The sequence below is a fragment of the Phacochoerus africanus genome, chromosome 14 (genome assembly GCF_016906955.1).
Source record: "Phacochoerus africanus isolate WHEZ1 chromosome 14, ROS_Pafr_v1, whole genome shotgun sequence".
NCBI lineage: Eukaryota > Metazoa > Chordata > Mammalia > Artiodactyla > Suidae > Phacochoerus > Phacochoerus africanus.
The window spans coordinates 55,479,070-55,497,275 of NC_062557.1; the positions used below are offsets into that span (position 1 = coordinate 55,479,070).

The following is an 18,206-nucleotide window of genomic DNA, read 5'->3' on the forward strand; positions in this document are numbered from 1 at the left end:
AAAAATATCCCACCTGGCTGAAAGAAGACTTCCTTGTGTGTGAATGTGTCAGGATAGGGGGTGATGTTACACAGGTGAATGAAGCTACTTTAACTTTGGGATTACAAATACACACTACTATACATAAAACAGATATGTAACAAGGACCTACTGCATAGAACAGGGATCGCTACTCAATGCTCTGTAATAACCTACATGGGGAAAGAATGTGAAAAGGAATGGATATGCGTGTATGTATAACGAATTCGCTTTGCTCTACAGCTGAAACTAACACAACCTTGTAAGTCAAATATACTCTAATAAACTTTTTAATTAAAAGATTTTCAAAAGAATTTTAAACTTTGTTTTTGTCCCATTACACTTGTACAAGGTAAACAAACGCATCCAGGAAGTGTTTCCAAGGAAGAAGCAGCAGAATTTAGTAACCAGCCCTCCTGCTCCGTTTCTTTCTCCTCCTCCCAGTCCCTTTATTCACTGCTGCCAAGTTCCTTTCCCTAGCGCTCTAGAACTTGGATGCCGTTTTGAAGTTTGGGTTTTGGGTTTGAGAGCGTGGCACCCACCCTTTCCAGTCTCGGGTTGGACCACCAACTGGGTCCTTCCCTTGTCCAGTGCCGCTCTGCTCCTGCCAGTTGAAAGAAACCAGGTTCAGCAGAGCAGAAACTGTCCTTTGACCAGAGAACCTGCTCAAAGAGCAGCACATTCTCGCCAAGAAGCGTGTCGGGTACACAGCTCTAGGCTCACGGGGGCGGGGGGCTGGAGGGGCGCGCATGCGCAGAGCGTCTGTGCGGCGCGCAACGCCGCTGCGCGCCCGCCCGCCGCCATCTTGGGACTGAGGCGTTCCGGTCGCGTTTTCGGCTTTGCTGCCTTGCGGTTCTGCAGCCTCTGCCTTAGTTGCTGTTAAGCAAGTACAGCTCTGGACAGAGATGACGGGCTCGTTGAGGAGAGGGAAAGGGAGGCTGTAGGTTGGTTTCCGGTGAAGGGGCCAGGAGCCTGGGGATTAGGGTCTGACAGAGCCGGGTTCCAGTCCAGCTTCCGCCAGGTTCCTCGGGGCGGTGTGAGCAGGCGCGCTCTCTTCCGCGGGCACCCAAGCACCTCGCAGGCTTGTCCTGAAATTCCCAGTAATGGGTCAGGACCCCTGGAGCGGAGTGTGATAGCGTTACGCCGCCGGCGAGGCCCGCCGGGGCCTGTCAGCGGAAAATGGAGGTGTTGGGACAGGGGACAGGGCCGTTCCCTGGGGAGCGAGCAGAGGGCGAGGCAGGTGGGCTGGCGTCCCCGAGAACCGTCTTCCCCGCGGCGAATTCAGGCTGCCTCGACGCGAGGAGGGCAGGGGCTGCGGTCGTGGCCGACTTCTTGGTGACGGAAGCCCTCCCTCATGCTCGTCGCTGTCCCCGTGCTCTGGTCATGATGCCTCTAAGAAGACAGCTGTTACTCTCTCTTCTGCAACGTCTGATTCTGCCTTTAAAGGTCAAGCGCGGGAGGCAGAGCCTTGAAAATGGGCTCCCCGGTGTATGTCAGGCTCCAGGCAACATTCTATTAGGAACGTGAGGAGCCAGCAGGACTCAGGTGCCAGAGCACAAAGGCTAGAGCCAGGGGATTGGGTCCCATATGGAGTGACGTTTGTGCTTCTCTGTTACGTGAGCTGTAGGTATCCCCTAAAGGACAGGAATTGTCGTCACTCTGTATCCCCACTTAAAATCTTCCTCACTTCTCAGACCTGGGCCTGTGGTCACCTTGCTCTGACCCAAGCCCGTCTTGCCGTTTCTAGATGCGAGTCCAGACCATCCCGTTGGAAGGTCATGCCCTTAGACAAAGCCACCCTCTCCCCTCACTGCCGTGTCACCCACTGATGGCACTCTCCTCTGTTCTCCATGATTGGGCTCCTGCTCACTGTGACTCTCCCCAACATTGCTTCTGTCCTAATACATGGCTGTTTCAACAGACGCATAAATAATCCTTCCATTAACGTGGCCTCTGGGCTCCTTGAACCTTCCTCCTCCAGTGACCTTGTTCCTCTTCCTGTCTTAACCACCCCTTCCCATGCCATTTCCCAGGCCTTGCCTTACCAAACCACCCTCTGACGATCCAGTTTCAGGCATCTCTTCGACACTATTCCTGTATTTCCAGCTTGCCTCCCACTCCCAAGATCCCTCAGTAACAAGCCAAGTGGCCCTGCTAGGACTAGGACATGTAATGCCTTGATCTTGCCTTCCCACTGTCCCTCCCCCACACCCACATCCTTTCCCCCCTCACCCAGCTCCAGGGCTCCATTATTGCCATCAGTCCTCTGTCTTGCTTTGTCAAACTTGTTTGGCATAACCGTAGTCTGGTGAAATCCAGCTCTCTGCCTACTGCATACGCGCCTTCATGAAGCTGCATGGGACTGAAGAAAGACAAGTTGGCTCCACATTCACGCCTGTGAACCTTTAACGGGCATTTCATGCTTCCCAGTCGACATCCCTTCCTTCCTATTCCAGTTATCTCCTTGCTCTTTCTGGTCACTACTGCACACTATTTTCCCCTTCAAATGTCCATAATCTTTTCTATTGGCTTCCCTCTCTGATGATTTGTTTCTTGCTTGGTTTTTTTTAAAAAAATGGAAATAATTGAATCAAATTTCTGCAAATGCTCACTTACATCTACCCCAACTGCCAATATCTGTACTTGTATACTCTGCCATCCCTCCCATTGCTGTAGATGGACTGTATGCTGTCACCTGATGCCAACCCTACAAGTAAACCTGCCACTTTTGATCTGAATTTCATCCATTCTTATCTTGAGGTGGTCACTCCAGCAATTTTCTCCTCTCTCCTGCATTCTTATTTTTCCCTCCTTCACTAGATATAGATATATCCCGTCAAAGTCCTCATTCCTTCCACCAGCCACAATCCATTTCTATGGTCTGGTCTAAAGCAGAATGTCTAGAACATGTGTCTATTCTTGTTGTTCCCCATTCTTTTCCTCACTCATCGGGCTCTTGCCCCCACACACACATTGCATGGAAAAGAAATTAAAGGATTGTCCATGTCGCCAGTGACCTCCACTTGACTGAATTGCATGGCCCTTTATCAGTCTTTCTCCTGCTTGACCTGTGAGCAGCCACTGGCACAGCTCATGGTGACCCTGTCCTGGAAGCACTTTCTTCACTTGGCTTCCAGGTCACCACTTTTTGGTGTCCTCCTGTCACCATGGCCATTTCTTCTGTTTCCACTCATGATACCCCTGCTTCTTGCCCACTTTCTCATGTTGGAAAGCCCTTGGGCTTGTTCCTTGAACATCTTCTCTTCTCTCTATATGCGCAGTTCTTCGGGGGGAGTTCATTCCCTTTCATTATGAACCGTCTGCCTCTGACATCTACCAGGTTTCTTATCTCCACCCTTTTCTTCTCTGAACTCCCAACTACTATATCCAGCTCCCTATTCAATGCCCCCATTTAGAAATCAAGAAGGTATATTCTAAAGTGTCCGAGAACTCACGCCCTGTCTTCCGGAAAGAACTTACTCCACCCTTATTCTTCCCCATGTCCCATAATAGCAGCTTCATTCTTCCTGTTGCTCAAGTCCTAAACCTCAGGATCTCTCTGACTCCCTTACCCACAACCTCACCACTAATCCATTAAGAACTTATATTGGCTGAGCCATCAAAATTTGTATAGAATCAGACTTTCTTACTACCTCCTCTACTCCCCAGGTACCAAGCCACTCTCTTATGTATTAAAGCAATAACTTGCTCACTGATCTCTTTTCCCACTTTTGCCTGAACTTTTTCTGTATTCTCAATATAGCAACTGGAGCAATCCTACTAAAAAAGATGTCAGACCATGTCATTCCTTTGCTCAAAACCCTTCAATGGGGAGTTCCCTTGTGGTCTAGCAGCTAAGGGTCCGGCATTGTCATTGCTGTGGCTCGGATCACTGCTGTAGCTTGGATTTAATCCCTGGTCTGAGAATTTATGTATGCTATGGGCACAGCCAAAAAAAGATCCCCCCAAAAGCAGAACACCCTTCAGTGATTTCCGTTCCTCTGAGAGTAAAAAATCAAAATCCCACAAGTGGGGCTGCCTGTGATCTGACCCCTTTTACTCACCCCTGCTGTTCTTGCCTAGCCTGTCCAGTTTTCTCTGACCTCCACTCCACACTGCTTCTTGATCACATTAGGCATGCTCTCATCCCAGGGCCTTTGCTCTGGCTCTTCCTTCTACCCACAGTATACTTCTCCCAAGGATCAGTGCAGCACTCTGCCTATCCCCTGCCCCCAGCCTTTATTCAAATGGTACCTTCTCAAGGAGGCCTGCACCAATCTTCCCACTTATGATTACAACACCTCCAGCCCACCTGCTTCATTTTTGTTGTTGTTTATTGACTGTGTCGTCCCTAGAATATAAGCTTCATCTTCCTAGTACCGTGAACAGTGCTAGCATGTAGTAGATGCTCAATAAATATTCACTGAGACTATTCACTCCATAGAAAGTTCATATTTACCATTTTTTCTATTGCTCAAGGCCCTTTACCTAAACTCACCACTTTTTCTTCAGTGTACCTTTAGCTATTCTCTGAATCTCTATTGAGTGCTTCCCATAGGCCAGACCCAAAGGAGGACTGTGAGTATATATGGATCAACTAAGATACAGTCCTGCTTTTTAAGTCCTAGAAAAATTCCTGTCATCCCCTCTGCCCTGTTAGGCCTCCTGCCCTGGGTCCACGAGGTCCTTTCTTCACATGAATATGAGTAGAGCTCGACTTGTGACCTTTTATCTTTCTGCACTCCCTGTTCACCTGCAGTTGTAAGTTTTCAGTTCAGTGGTTGCTTCCAGACAGACCAGGCAAGGAGAATTCTCTTGGATTTCATGTGCTGGGTCCAGGCATTCTATTTCATTGTCACATGGACTTACTGGTTATATATAGAACCCAACCAACCATATGAGTCCTTATTCTCATTATTTACTTGGCAGTTCCTTATCACATTGCCCAATCATCTTTTTTTCTTTCTAGTATTCCCTTTCCGTTAGTTGTAAGCAGCGGTTCCTAGTGAGTTGCATGAATTACACATTTTTAAGTTGCCGGTATTAGAAACCTCAATTTAAATCAGCTCAGACGTTTCTAGAGCAGCTCGATTCAGGAGCTCAAATGATGTCAAAGGACCTGTTTTTTTTTCCCTCCATCTATAAACTCTGTCTTCTCCATATTGACCCTATTCTGAGGCTTCAGATGGCCTCAGAAGAAGAGATGGCCACCAATGTTCCTGACTCAAAGAAAGAAAAGGCTTCTCTTCAAAAAGTCCAGACGAGAGATTTTGGCCTGGCTCTTACTGGCTCCGATTTGTTCATAAGTCCATTTCTGGACCTGGAGATGAGTCCAGGACCTGGGCTGAAGAAAAGAGGGACTATGTTGGGTAGCCAAAACCAGCTCACCCCTACACAGAGATTCAGGACCCTTGACTTGGCCTCTTCTTTAAAATGCCCTCACGTACCACCTGTGGACAGAGGGCCATGTTTACCTGCATGTGTCCTGTTTTGTGCCTCTTTGCCTGCCTTTGTGACAGTTTCGGTCACCTCTTGTTCATCCTGTTGATGAGGGAGGGATTTCTCCCCTATCCTGGGGTTGCTGAACATACACACTGGACAGACGAGACTGCCAGCAGGTTATTAGCCCAGATACAGGCCAGAAGAGGAGGACTCTGTGCCAGGCAGGGCCACGTGGAGGTTGCGCTTGGGAACAGAATAAACCACCTGTGACTTTGGGAGGCAGGCTCCATAGTATGGAGAGGGTGTGGTACCCACTGATGCCTATAGCGGCCTGGGATTGGCTTGAATATTCCACTGGCTGGCAAGGAACTGAAGCCTGCAACTCAGGGGTAAGCCACAGCTGTTCCTGGTCCCCTTGATAAGGAGGACTATTTGACTAGGGGACCATAAATGCAGGAGCAGAGCAAGGCGACTTGTGAGTAGGCTATTCGAGGCCCTCCTGACTTTACCCAGTGTCAAGATAGTACATAAGTTGGTTATTGATAATTAGGCCTTGGAGTTCCTCTCGTGGTGCAGTGGTTAATGAATCTGACTAGGAACCATGAGGTTGCAGGTTCGATCCCTGGCCTTGCTCGGTGGCTTAAGGATCCGGTGTTGCCGTGAGCTGTGGTGTAGGTTGCAGACGCGGCTGGGATCCCTCGTTGCTGTGGCTCTGGTGTAGGCCAGCGGCTATAGCTCCAATTAGACCCCTAGCCTGGGAACCTCCATATGCTGTAGGAGTGGCCCTAGAAAAGGCAAAAAGACAAAAAAAAAAAAAAAAATTAGGCCTTGCGGGAGAGGGACCTGCAAAAGGCTGTGTGTAATTCTCTCAACCTTTCTCAGAATAGTCTTTCCTTAAGGTCTCGGAAGTTGCCCAACTTTTCTGTGCACATCTGTTCCAGATTGTCATCCCCGTCTTGACCAACGAGAAGAATCACCTAGACTGGCCCCAGGTGGTATGTCTAGATGTCCAGCGACATGCCCACAGCCTCCAGGGTGACCTCCTGGTTCTCCTTGAGCAAGTGAAGGGGAAAACTTTGCTGCCTCTTCCAGTAGGCTCAGAAAAAATGGAATTTGTGGATTCTGAAAGTGAGACCATGTAAGTACCAGCAGCCTGGCCATATGGGCCTCTGAGATATGGGAGAAGCTGGTTTATCGGAATGTTTTCTTTACGACTTTGCTGTTCCCGGCTCTGCTCGTCTCCTCGTTCTGCACACAAGCCCGCTGTCTGCTCTGTTTGCCAACATCCTCGCAGTGTATGTTTTGTGCTGATTACTACCCTTGCCCCCGTCCCTCTGCCTGAAGTCTTTTAAGGCTATCACAGCAACATGGCCTTTTTCCCACTCAGAATTATTTCAGGGCTGAGAGCAGCTACACTGATATCAGTGTTGTGCTTATCAGGACAGTGTCTCATCATTGGCCACGACCCAGGTCCAGTCTGGGAGACAGCACGCCTCTTCCCAGCATTTACCCGGCACATAATGTCACAGTTCCAGCCCCTCCTCCCCTAGCAGCTGGAGACTTTTTTCAGGTCCTGGGGATTTTTTTTTTTTTTTTTTTTAAATAGAGACAAATCTGGCTTTGTTGAGGCTTAAAGTCCTTGCCTCCTGTGCCTGGATAGGTATTAAAGCCCCTTCTTCTCCTTGTAGGACTGATACCCACCCTCCCCTTCTACTCACCATTCCTGCGATGAGCAACCTTTGCTTCTGTCCTGCGGAAATTTTTTACTTTTCTTTCAAGCCAACCTGTGTATCTAAATAGTATTTTCTAATCACTGAATCATCTTTTATCCAGTGTTGTAGCAACAGGCCACCTTCCTACATAAGTTTGGTCTGCCCTGTTGCTGGGGGTTTCTGAATGTATTATGTCATCATTGTGTATTTAGGGCCCATGATTTGAACTGAAGAATAAGTAATACATGGGACAGCAACGCACTTTACAATGAGTTTTGGCTGTTGGAAGTCATCTGCTACATATATAATTTGAAGCAATTTCCCAGTTAACTGGGAAACTTACTGCAGTTTAATAAAAATACACAATTTTCAAAATAAATTCAAATCACCCTTTTCCTGTTCCTTTTCTATTTTAACATAATAACATTCAGTGTATGTATGTGTAATCATTGCTGAGTTTGTCTCTCTTTGTTCAAATTTGATAATTTCGCAAAAGGCTGGATCATATTTCAGGGAGGTGAATGTCTTCTCCCTTTAATACCATCCGTAATCACTTGTGCCATATCACTGCTCAGCAAATATGAATCTAATTAAATGAGCTGAAGGTGGGCTTCTGAGATGAAAATGCAAATGATAGATTCTCTTTCGCCTGTGTCCTGGGTTCTTGGTGTGAACAATTGTCAGTTCAGACTTTGTGAAGAGGCAACCAAAATGTATTTTTGATTTTTAGTCCCTTCCAAACATCCCTAGTTAGGTCACTTAATTTATTTAAAAAGTGTGTGAGGGAGAATGCTTGGGAATTCCATCCTTCACCAGAAAAGTGAGAACAAAGTGCAGTAATGTTGAGAGGTGTGAGGGCTTTCCTTGCGGAGGAGGAAGTAACCTGTTGTCTCTTGCTGTAGGGGTCAGTGCTTAGACCACAGGGATTGGGAGGGAGGCAGACATGGTCCAAAGCTGAGACAGGCTCTCTCTCTCAGGAAGAGCTGACCTCCTGTGGAATGTTCTGCCCTGTCATGTAGGGAGCTGGCTGGCCTTGGTGGGACTCAAGCAAGGGTTGGGTGGTCATCGGGATGCTTTCTGTCCAGTGGACTCCTGCACTGACAGAACCCAGCCTTCATAACGCTGGTGAGCCCCTGAATCTTGAGTAACTGTTTGAATAACTGTGTACACACGCACGCACAGGCAGCTCGTCTGGGGAGTATCTGGACTTCCCAGTGGCTACTCATGGAGTCTCTTACCCAACCAAAGTTAAGAATGCATGGACTACACGGAATTTCCCACCTATTTTTTAAAGATTTGGGATTCTGTTTGGGGGGGGGGGACAGCAGAGTTAAGCTGTTTCCAGTGTCCCAGGAGATGTGTTGTGTTTTTCACAGCCTGGAATCTGCAGATAAATCAGTCATCTACGCCATTGAGTCTGCAGTGATTCAGTGGAGCCACCAAATCCAGGTGGTGCTAAAGAGAGAATCTTCCCAGCCGCTCCATCAGGGGGAGAACCCCACCCCTAAGGTGGAGCTGGAGTTCTGGAGGAACAGGTAGGCACATGCTCACACCCTGGGGATCGGGGTCTCATAGAGGATAATGGCCCCGGGGGGGCAGCCACTGATCTGGTCGTCCCCCCCCCCACCCCCAGAGCAAACAGTCCAGAGTCATTTGGGTAGTTTTTCTGTGCCCCGGGAGAAGACACTTCCCCCAAGATTGAGTAGTCATGCCTCCTTTCCTGAGCTACAGCTAGTGTATCTTCTGACGTTTCTTCAAGGCCTTTTGAACTGCATGTAAAATTAACTCCCTTTCATACTTTCTTTTACTTGTCTACTTGGACAGTTAGTATGCACATATTTCTTGTAAGAATCTGGAGAAAGAGAGGGGTTTTGGCAGTTCACTGCCACACACCCTTGCCTAGGTTCCAGGCAGTGCTCAGTAGGGCTGAAAGTCTGTCATCCACTGTGTCCAGTCCCACAGTTTCCAGAAAGACCTAATTATTGCTCCTGCCCATTCCCCTCTTCCTCCCCATTTCCTTGCCCCTATTTATCACTATGCTGATTAGTCTTTTACTCAAAAGGAGACAGACAGATGTTTGAGGCAGATGCCCCATCCTTGCATGTCACGTGACCAGGCATGGCTGTAGGGCTCCAGCCGCATCTGCACCCCGTGGGGAGATGCCCCATCCTCTTGCCTGGTTCCTGACCATTCTGCTGACCTCCTGCGGTGCCTGTCTCCAGCAGCTTTGCTGTGACAACCACACCTCTCTCACCCCATCCCAAACCTTACTACAAGAGCTAATGACCTCCAGATGCCAAGCTTTTGAGCCACCAGATGGTCACAGCAGTGTTCCCTGCTGTTACCTCCTGGAGATGCCCCTTTGAACCTGTGTTCCAGACTGAGGCTTTTGCCCTCGCTGCTCTGGGAACAGATGCCCTGGCTCTTTGGGCTGGAGTGTGGCCTCTGCAGAAGCACCCTGGGGCAAGCCTCCTCTCTCTGTCTGTCTGGGGGTGGGTCATCACGGTGTAACTTGGGTTTCCTGATGTTTACCTGGATTCACTCTTCTCCATGGTATTGCAGGTATGAGGATCTGGAATACATTTATAATCAACTGAGAGCAATAAAGGTGAGGGGCATGGCAGGGCTTCTGGACAAGCTTCAGAGCAGCTACTTCCCAGCTTTCCAAGCCATGTTCAGAGATGTTGTAGCAGGTGAGGACCCACAAGCATCTTTTAAATACATTTGACCCAAATTTCTCATTTAGTGCTGAATTATCTACTCTTTCTGATTTTAACAGCTTCCAGTCCCTATAACCCTCCAGCCTGACACAGTCTAGCACAAAGGCAAGAATACCAAATCTAGAAGCAGGAAAGCATCTGCCCTGTACTCTGTATTTCCAGTGCTTTGTGACCTTGGCAAACTCACCTAACCTCTCTGAGCTTTAGTGTACTATGATTACAGTGTACACACTTCCTACCTGCTTCCCTGGGCTATTGTGGATGGTGTAGGTGAGTGTATTGCACTGTGCAGATGGGTTTTGTAATCTCTCACCTCTGGCATTCAGGTCCTTCTTAAGAAGTCTCTTCCATTTCTAGCTCCATTCTGCTTTTTTTGTTCCTGCCCTTAGATGGGACTGCAATTTCCTGGCCATCTGAGCATCAGATGAGATCGGCCCTTGTCAAAACTGCTAATCCAGCAAAGTCTATAATTAGAAGTAGGTAAATTTTTTCAGGGCTCCCTCTCCCCTCATCAGTGCACTTTGCTTCTTTCCTTTCTCCTATTAAACCTTCTCCCAGCTCTTTGGTATTATAGGTCAGAATGTGCTTTTAAAGGTATTTACAATTTCATGTAATTTAAACTAAATCCAAGCAACAGTTTTACAACACTTTTCTCTATCAGATTTCTTTCTCTATCAGATTTTCACTTCCTTTAGAAGTTGTATTTGCAATGTAAAAGTTGCCAAGGTTATTTGGTCTGCTAAAGGGGAGTGTCTCGTGTCTGGAGCCCTGTATAAGAGAGAAGAGCTGGCTTAAGTAGCTAGTCTCTGAGGTCCTTCAGGGCCCAAAAATCTCATCCCAGGGGCTGCTCGGCCAGCTGGCTTGGAATGGGCTCCCTGCTGGGGCCCCCATTTATTGTTTCTCTGAGAGATTGTGTGTCTCAGGAAGCACCTGTTGTTCCCAATTTACACACCAATTCAAATAATACAGTGTCCCCAAAAACGCTATGGGTACCCCTGTTGGCGTGAGAGATGATTGTGGGGGTGTCAGCACAGGTCTGTCATAAAATGTGCTAATGGATAACTTTTTTTGGCAAGTGATCCAAGTTCTCCATTTATGGTAGTGGTTTAAAGCTTGCATTTTATATGGCTTTATTTAGGTTAAAATGAGAGTCATTTTGGAGACAAGTATGGAGTAGTACTGCAGGTTGTAGGTGGTCATGACAAATATGATAAGGAAGGTATTCAAAGGACTGAAATTTGAAGCTCTGAAATAAAACATGTAGTTAAAGTATATTTTTGATTTGATTATTTAGAGCCCCAAATATATGTTTCACATTAATAGATTAATAGACTGCGGCCATTCACCTTGATTAATAGTTTTAAAAGATTTAGTTCCCCAGGCCAGCTTCTAAAAGTTCTTTGCAGTAGAGTATATGATAGCAATGAAAAGAAATAAGAAAAAAAATGCCATTATAATAGTCCCAGACCAACATCACTGTAAAAATAGAAATCTTAGGAATATATATCTCTATCCTGATGATGAAAGAAAAGAAATTTTGATCAGAGTTGCTAGGTAGAGATTTGATCAGAAATTTTGGTGGGATCTTCAGAGAATAAAAATATTTTAGAGGCTGGTGACTAATTTGCTCATTTCTAATTTAATTTCAGGGCACCTGTTTTTATCCTACACGGATGTATGATGTACATTGTTCTTATTAGTCATGATCAGGGTAACTCGTTGGCTCACAGATGGAGAGAAGAGACGGAGAGGAAAATAAATAGTCCTAGATTAGTGGGCACGAATTGGAAACTGAGAGAAGTAAAGAAGAAGCTTAAAAGGATGTAGGAAAATATGTGGGAACAAGATTATCTCTAGTGGAATTGATTGCAGCAAAGAACCTCGGAACCAGGAAGTGTTGGTATCCTGGAGGGGAAAGGACAACTGCAGTCCAGTCTAAGTAGGGAGTTCTCATCTCTGGCCACTAGGGGGCAGGGTTTTCTCAGTACAGCCTGGTTGCCAGTCCAGGACACTTGTGGGTGGATGTGTGTGGAGAGAAGTCAGTCCAGGGGTACACCGGAGGCCCTGTGGGCTGGAGTGCACTTTCTCACAAGAGCCCACTGAAGGCAACTCTTTTCAAAGCCCCTTCCCCAACACTCAGTGACATCAAGTTGGTAGCCTGAAATCAGATATGGTGGGAAGATTAGGAGTATTTATATCACAGAAACTGGGAAATGCTAAAGGCTTTTGGGATAAAGCCTTTTGTCCCAGAAGGGCCTGTTATTTACGACTTACCAGCAAACCGCAGATGTCTTTGTGCACCTGGGTTTTACACTTGCATATTTTGAAAGCTGTGATCCTAACACTGTTTGTCTCTTTCTTCATTTGCCTCGTGAGCCAAGGTGATTGCACCCTGGTGTGGATGGGCCAACCCTCAAATGTTAGCTGTTAAAAATCAGGGGAGTGCCTGTTTGTATGAGTAAAGGAGATTTTATAACATGAAAAGAAAGCTCCTCTGGCATGGGTCTCACTTTCTCTTCCCTCACAGCACGTGAAAGCTGGAGCAGTGCTCATTGCAGTGGCTGCGGGGTTCTGATACCCCCATCAGCTCCCCCATTTAAGAATCTAGGGATCGCGGCTCCAGTCATTACTGAGACATCTGACTTTCAAAAATTGGATTCACATAGTATTTCTCTCAGCTGCGTTTGAGACAAAGGACAAATGTACCCATCCCAAACTCCTGTGTGTAGTGAAGCCCACGTCCATCAAGCCAGGGGTTTAGTGTAGTAAACTTGGGGTCATCTTGCTTTTGCTCAGGTGCACAGGGCAGGTCAACTCACAGGAAAACTCTAGACAACTTATTGAGGTCTTAATTTCATTGCTTACAAAGTGGAAGTAATAAAGCTACCTCACAGGGTTTTCTATGACATGGTACATGTCGTGTGAGTAGGGCAGCACCCGGTATATTAAGACTAGTTACTAAATGGTATGTATTTTGAGTTTCCTGTTGGATGAATGCAGAGCTTTACTCACATAATGTAACCCAAGACTATCTGCGGTCATATGATAGCACCTGGTTATCTGCCCAGAAAAGAACCGGCCTTTGTCAACCCTTCTTTCCAGTTCGGTTTGTTCAGTGGCCTTTTACATTCCCTCTCAGCAGCCCTGCAGAAATAGTGCCCAGAGCTACCAGTTTGGGTGACAGGTGGAAGGCATGTTCTTTCCTTTTCTGTATTCAGAGGAAAAGGGAGGAGATTTTCCTGGCCTTGGAAACCAGCAGAACCTTGTCGTAATCAGTCTGTGCTACTTCTCTCTTCCCAGTGATTTCTCCTCCTCCACAGGAGCTCAATGAGATTCTTTATTAGCAAGTATTTATCAGGGACGTTGCAGTTTAGGTCACGCCTGCTTTGGTCCAGGCACCATGCTAGCTGTGTATGAAGATTCTGTCTGAGCCACCTTCAGACCTTCACGAGAACCATTTAAATTGATTACTGTTCAACCTCTTGTTGAGGTTCAAAGAAGTTAAACACCCCCAAGGTCATGCAATTGATATATCAACATGGAAGGCAGATCTTTCTGACTCTAAAAACTGCCCCTGTCATCTCTTTTGTGTTGCCTCGGAGATACTGGCAGCAAAGGAAGCAGCAAACATGCAAACACTTACGAGCATCTTTCACACACGGAGCCCCAGACTGGGGCTGGGAGGGCCAGGAAGAAGTCCAGATACAGGAATTTTGTGAGAGAGCCTCCTCAGACCACTCTCCTAGCTGCCTAGGGCTCTTCCGATTCCGTTTCCTCATAAGAGCCAGAAAGTTTTTGGGGATCAGCCCTCTCTGTTCCCTCAGCTCAGGAAGAGACCACAGCCATTGTTGTGCAGATCCTTCACTCCCAGGCCCCAGGGCCCGTCTCCTTGGGTGTGAGCCTCAGGCAGGGGCAGTGACCATTGCCTCCAATTCCTTCCAGCTCTGACGGAGGCCCGGGACATCCACACCCACCTGGTGCCACTGCAGCACCACCTGGAAACCCTGGAGAGCCTGGAGTTTCCCAAGGTGAAGCCACGGCTGCAGCCTCTGCTGCACATCGTCTGCCTGATCTGGGCCACGTGCGAATCCTATCGCTGCCCCGGGCGGCTCACGGTGCTGCTGCAGGAGATCTGCAACCTTCTGGTCCAGCAGGTTGGCTCCTGGGATCCCCCACAACGTCTCCCCTGGGGGCTGGATGTCACCAAGCCACAAGAAGAGTAAAGTGTGCATTTTTCCAGGGGAGGGAAATAGTTGGGATCCAAAGGGTTCTCACCCTTGAATTGTTTTATTGTCACAGCCCCAAACTCACAAGATGTTCTCAGTCCTACTGCTTGGAAGGACCAGTCTCCTTTCCCCTCTGCCCAAGACCTAGGGTCAGGCACAGGATGGGGGTGATGAATTTCACCCTCCTCAAGCATATTAAGGCCTGGTATCAGGTCCACCTCAAAGCTCAGCTTTAAGAACACTGCCTCTGGAGTCAGATGTCCCTGTGCCACATCTGTGTCACCTGCTCCGTGGCTCACTTTCCCTCTGCGCAGTGGTGGAAAGAGGGCCTACCTCAGAGAGTTGTTGGGTGGCTATGAGGCTCTAACTTGGTGCTTCACGGTGGGGCTCACATGGTGTCCCCACGCGCTAAGAGCTCAGTGCCCATGAGCTGCACAGAGGCAACTTCTTGGGTAGCATCCTCCACGACTCCCCTCCTTCGCTGTGGCACCGACCAGGGCAGCATAAACCCTGAGAAGGATGTCTGTAAACAGAAGGAGGCTTAATAAGGTTTGGGTGATCTGCCCTCCTAATTGGCTTCTTTTACTATTGAGGAGCTGGGACCTTAAGAAAACAGTGAGCGTGTTTGAAGGGTAACTCGTGGTAAATAACACTTCTGCAGAGACATTGCAGGCTGCAGAGTGCCGTGACATTCACTATCCTGGCATTTGCAGATGAACCCTTCAAGGTGGGCAGGGAGAGCTTTATTGATTTACTATTATTATTTAAAGATGTGGGCTCAGGCTCAGGGATGTTAATTGAGTCATCAAAGGTCACCCAACCCAGGACCGGAAGCTAATTGTTTGACTCCTAGACCACTGCTCTCCCATCACTGCATGTTTGTCAGCCAGGACTCTTAAGATTAAAAGTATAAGAAAATCCATCCAAAACTAGCAACAACAAAAAGATAACTAATTGGCTCATGTGCCTCAAAAGTCCAAGGTAAGGCCAGCTTCCGCCCTGGATTATAGTACAGCGTGGACAAGGTCACCAGGACTTGTTATTTTGACCCCTTCCTGTGGCAGTGAAGATGGCTGTCCAGTGGCTTCAGATTCACAGCTTTCCAGGTTCAAATCTCTTGGAGACAGTGAAATAATTTCAGTTCAAATATATTTTTTTTCTTTTTAGGGCCACACCTTCTACATATGGAAGTTTCCAGGGTAGGGGTCAAATCAGAGCCGCAGCTGCCAGCCTACACCACAGCCACAGCAACACCAGATCTGAGCCACCTCTTTGACCTGCGCCACAGCTTGCAGCAACACAGGATCCTTAACCCATTGAACGAGACCAGGGATTGAACCCGTATCCTCATGGACACTATGTCAGGTTCTTAACCCGCTACACCACAGTGGGAACTCCTGGTTCAAATAATTGTTGCACTCAAATTATTTTCTATAGATATCCAATAAGTCACAACAAAACACCTGGAAAGAACACCTGTGCAGCCCCAGCATGCCCAGGGAAAGTCTCACTGTGTTTCTTTGTCTCTGGTGTCACTTGCCATTCCTGAGCCAATCACTGACTATTTGGCTTGAACCCAGGTCCCAGTCCACCTGTGGAAATAGATTTGGGGTCTGATGTTTCTTATATGAGGCTTCTGAACAATGTTTCTTGGGCAGTTATTTAGTTGAGAGTTGTGGGCTGGGTAGAGCTGTGGTCTGTCCTGCACCTGCAGCCAGGCTTAGTGACACCAACCTGTTTGCACTCCAGGCCTCTCATTATCTCAGCCCAGAAGACCTCCTGAGAAGTGAGGTGGAAGAAAGTCAGAGGAAACTGCAAGTGGTTGTGGACACCTTGAACTTCTTCAAGCATGTGTTTCAGGACAGAAGGGAGAATCTCCATTCTTACTTCAAAGAGAACCAGGAAGTCCAGGAGTGGGATTTCCAGTCCTCTTTGGTCTTTGTGCAGTTGGATGGCTTCCTGGGGCGACTGGCCGTGGTGCAGGTGAGTGTTCTCATTCACGTCAGGCCCCTGGCTCCATGCAGGAGTGGGCAGTGCCAGGATCCAGAAGGCAGGATAAGAGAAGGCCAGAGCAACAGGGTGGCCACCTCCCCTTGGCTGGAAGAACCCTTGATGGGAAAAATACTTGGTCATCATGTGATGGTAGTTCTACTAGAAGTTTAGGAAATTCTGATCTTAGACTCAGGAAGGCCCAAGGAATCAGTTGACGAATTTGGCTGGTTTTGAAATTACCCATTACCTTCCAACTTTGTTTCAAATAAACTCTTGCTAGAAATCTCATGCAAAATACCAGCAAGTTGACCTTATGCAGCTGGCCATTCCCACAAAGTCATTGCTTTGAACTCCTCCACTCTCCCACTCTCAAGGTGGCTCTGAAAACTATTAAGACGAGCGTGAATCCCTGTGCAAAAGAAATATGACTTCTGCTCAAAGTCGTGACGTGACTCTCCTCTCCTCGTTGTTTAAAAGTTAATGTGAATGTTAGTTCAAGGACTAAGGAGAGAAAACATGAGGCTTTCTCTTTTGATTGTTTTCATCTTCAGAATTTAGTGTACTTAACAGGTGTTTTTGCACTTTGCAGCTTTATATTTGCGGATTGAACTTTGCAGGGAGAGTAGAGGGCATAATGAAATAAAATACATTCTTATCCTAAAACTGATGGAAATTCAGGGTCAAGTTCAAGATTAGGACAATAGCCAAAAGAACTAGAATCATGTTTCAAGTTACCATCAGCAGAGTTTGGGGATAAAGGGAGGGGCTATGTTGGGAGGAGGCTGTGATGAGTGGCACAGACCATGGGGCTATGAGGGTAAGAGAGAATGAGGCTGAATTGTTTCAGTCCAGCAAGCATAGGTCCAGCAGTGCCGTGCCCCAGGCATGGCACCAGGTTCTAGGGGTACAGCAGTGGCCGAATTACGGTTTTGCCTGTCAGAGGCCCGTGGACCAGTAGCTGTGGCCCAGGAGAAGGTAGAGACTAATGGAGGAGGTCCCATCCGGGATTGGAAAGACAGAATCAGGAAACTTCACTGAGGTGTATTAAATGCCACCAAAGCAAAATGGGCATGCTCTTGGGAGCAAGAAGGATGGGTCCCTAACCCAGAAGGGCTCTGAGAAAGTGGGGAGCACAAGAGGAAATACATGTCAGAATTGTAGTAAGAATTTACCAGGGAAGGGAGACAGGACATGTATCATCGAGGATCTGGAAGCTAGATCTTCCTGTCTGAATCTTTTACCAGGATCATGGGGTAGAAGCACTCCATAGCCAGCCTTATCCTAAATGCCTTCTTTTTTGGCAGCCTCCGGAACCATAGCATCTCCCCTCCCCCCATCCCTCTCCTTCACTCTGGTTTAGTAGACGTGACAGATACTCCAGCTCCAACCAGCCCCTGGCCTGAATGACCCTGTGGGACCACTGCCCTTACTACGTGCAGGCTCTCCAGCCCTGCAGATGGTCCTTGCAGCGGAAGCCACGTTCAGCTCGGCAAGGCTGTGGAGCTGGGGACTCTGGCGCTGTGCACACAGGCTAATGATGTGACTTTGCATATAGACAGCTATTCTAATGTTCGGGCTCCTAATCTGCTGAGTTTATTCAGTAAATATAAGCAGAGACGGCCACCAGTCTCCCCAGAGTCATTACCCTCACAATAGTCTTCTCTCAGGCTGCTTTTTCTTTCTGAGTCAAGGGCATAGATGCATACAAAGCAGTTGCCCCAGTTTAATTGGAAGATGCATTGAATGTCACCCGCTCTCCATTTTCCTGCTCCTTCCCCTCTTCTGTCTCTTGTCCCAGGCTCTGGTTCACTTCTCTGCCCTTAGGCCATGCTCCACCATTTCTTTTCTCCCCTGATTCCCCCCCCCCCTTTTCCTTCTTCCTTCCCTTTCTGCCAGTCTCTCTTCCCCTTCCCTGTTCTCCTCTCTTTCAGCTTCCCTCACCCTGCACTTCCCTGACTCCCCCTTCTCCCGTGGCTGCTCCTTTCCTTCACTCCCAAACATTTGCTCAGACTCACTCCCTTGTCCCGGCCCCCCTGTCTCTTCCCGCTCATCTCAGTGCAGTGAGACACAGACACAGATTATCGATCTCTCTGGGC

General features: G+C 47.7%; 1 protein-coding gene across 4 annotated transcripts in view; it reads left to right on the forward strand.

Moving 5' to 3' along the window:
- DNAH9 (dynein axonemal heavy chain 9) overlaps window positions 1-18,206 on the forward strand; it is a 317,109-nt gene that overhangs the window by 3,447 nt on the left and 295,456 nt on the right. For all 4 annotated transcript variants that reach the window (XM_047757317.1, XM_047757315.1, XM_047757318.1 and 1 more), the window contains exons 2-6: window positions 6,402-6,598; window positions 8,549-8,707; window positions 9,735-9,865; window positions 13,835-14,046; window positions 15,868-16,101. In XM_047757317.1, the coding sequence (XP_047613273.1) occupies window positions 6,402-6,598; window positions 8,549-8,707; window positions 9,735-9,865; window positions 13,835-14,046; window positions 15,868-16,101 (933 nt within the window). The remainder of the gene's footprint in view (window positions 1-6,401; window positions 6,599-8,548; window positions 8,708-9,734; window positions 9,866-13,834; window positions 14,047-15,867; window positions 16,102-18,206) is intronic.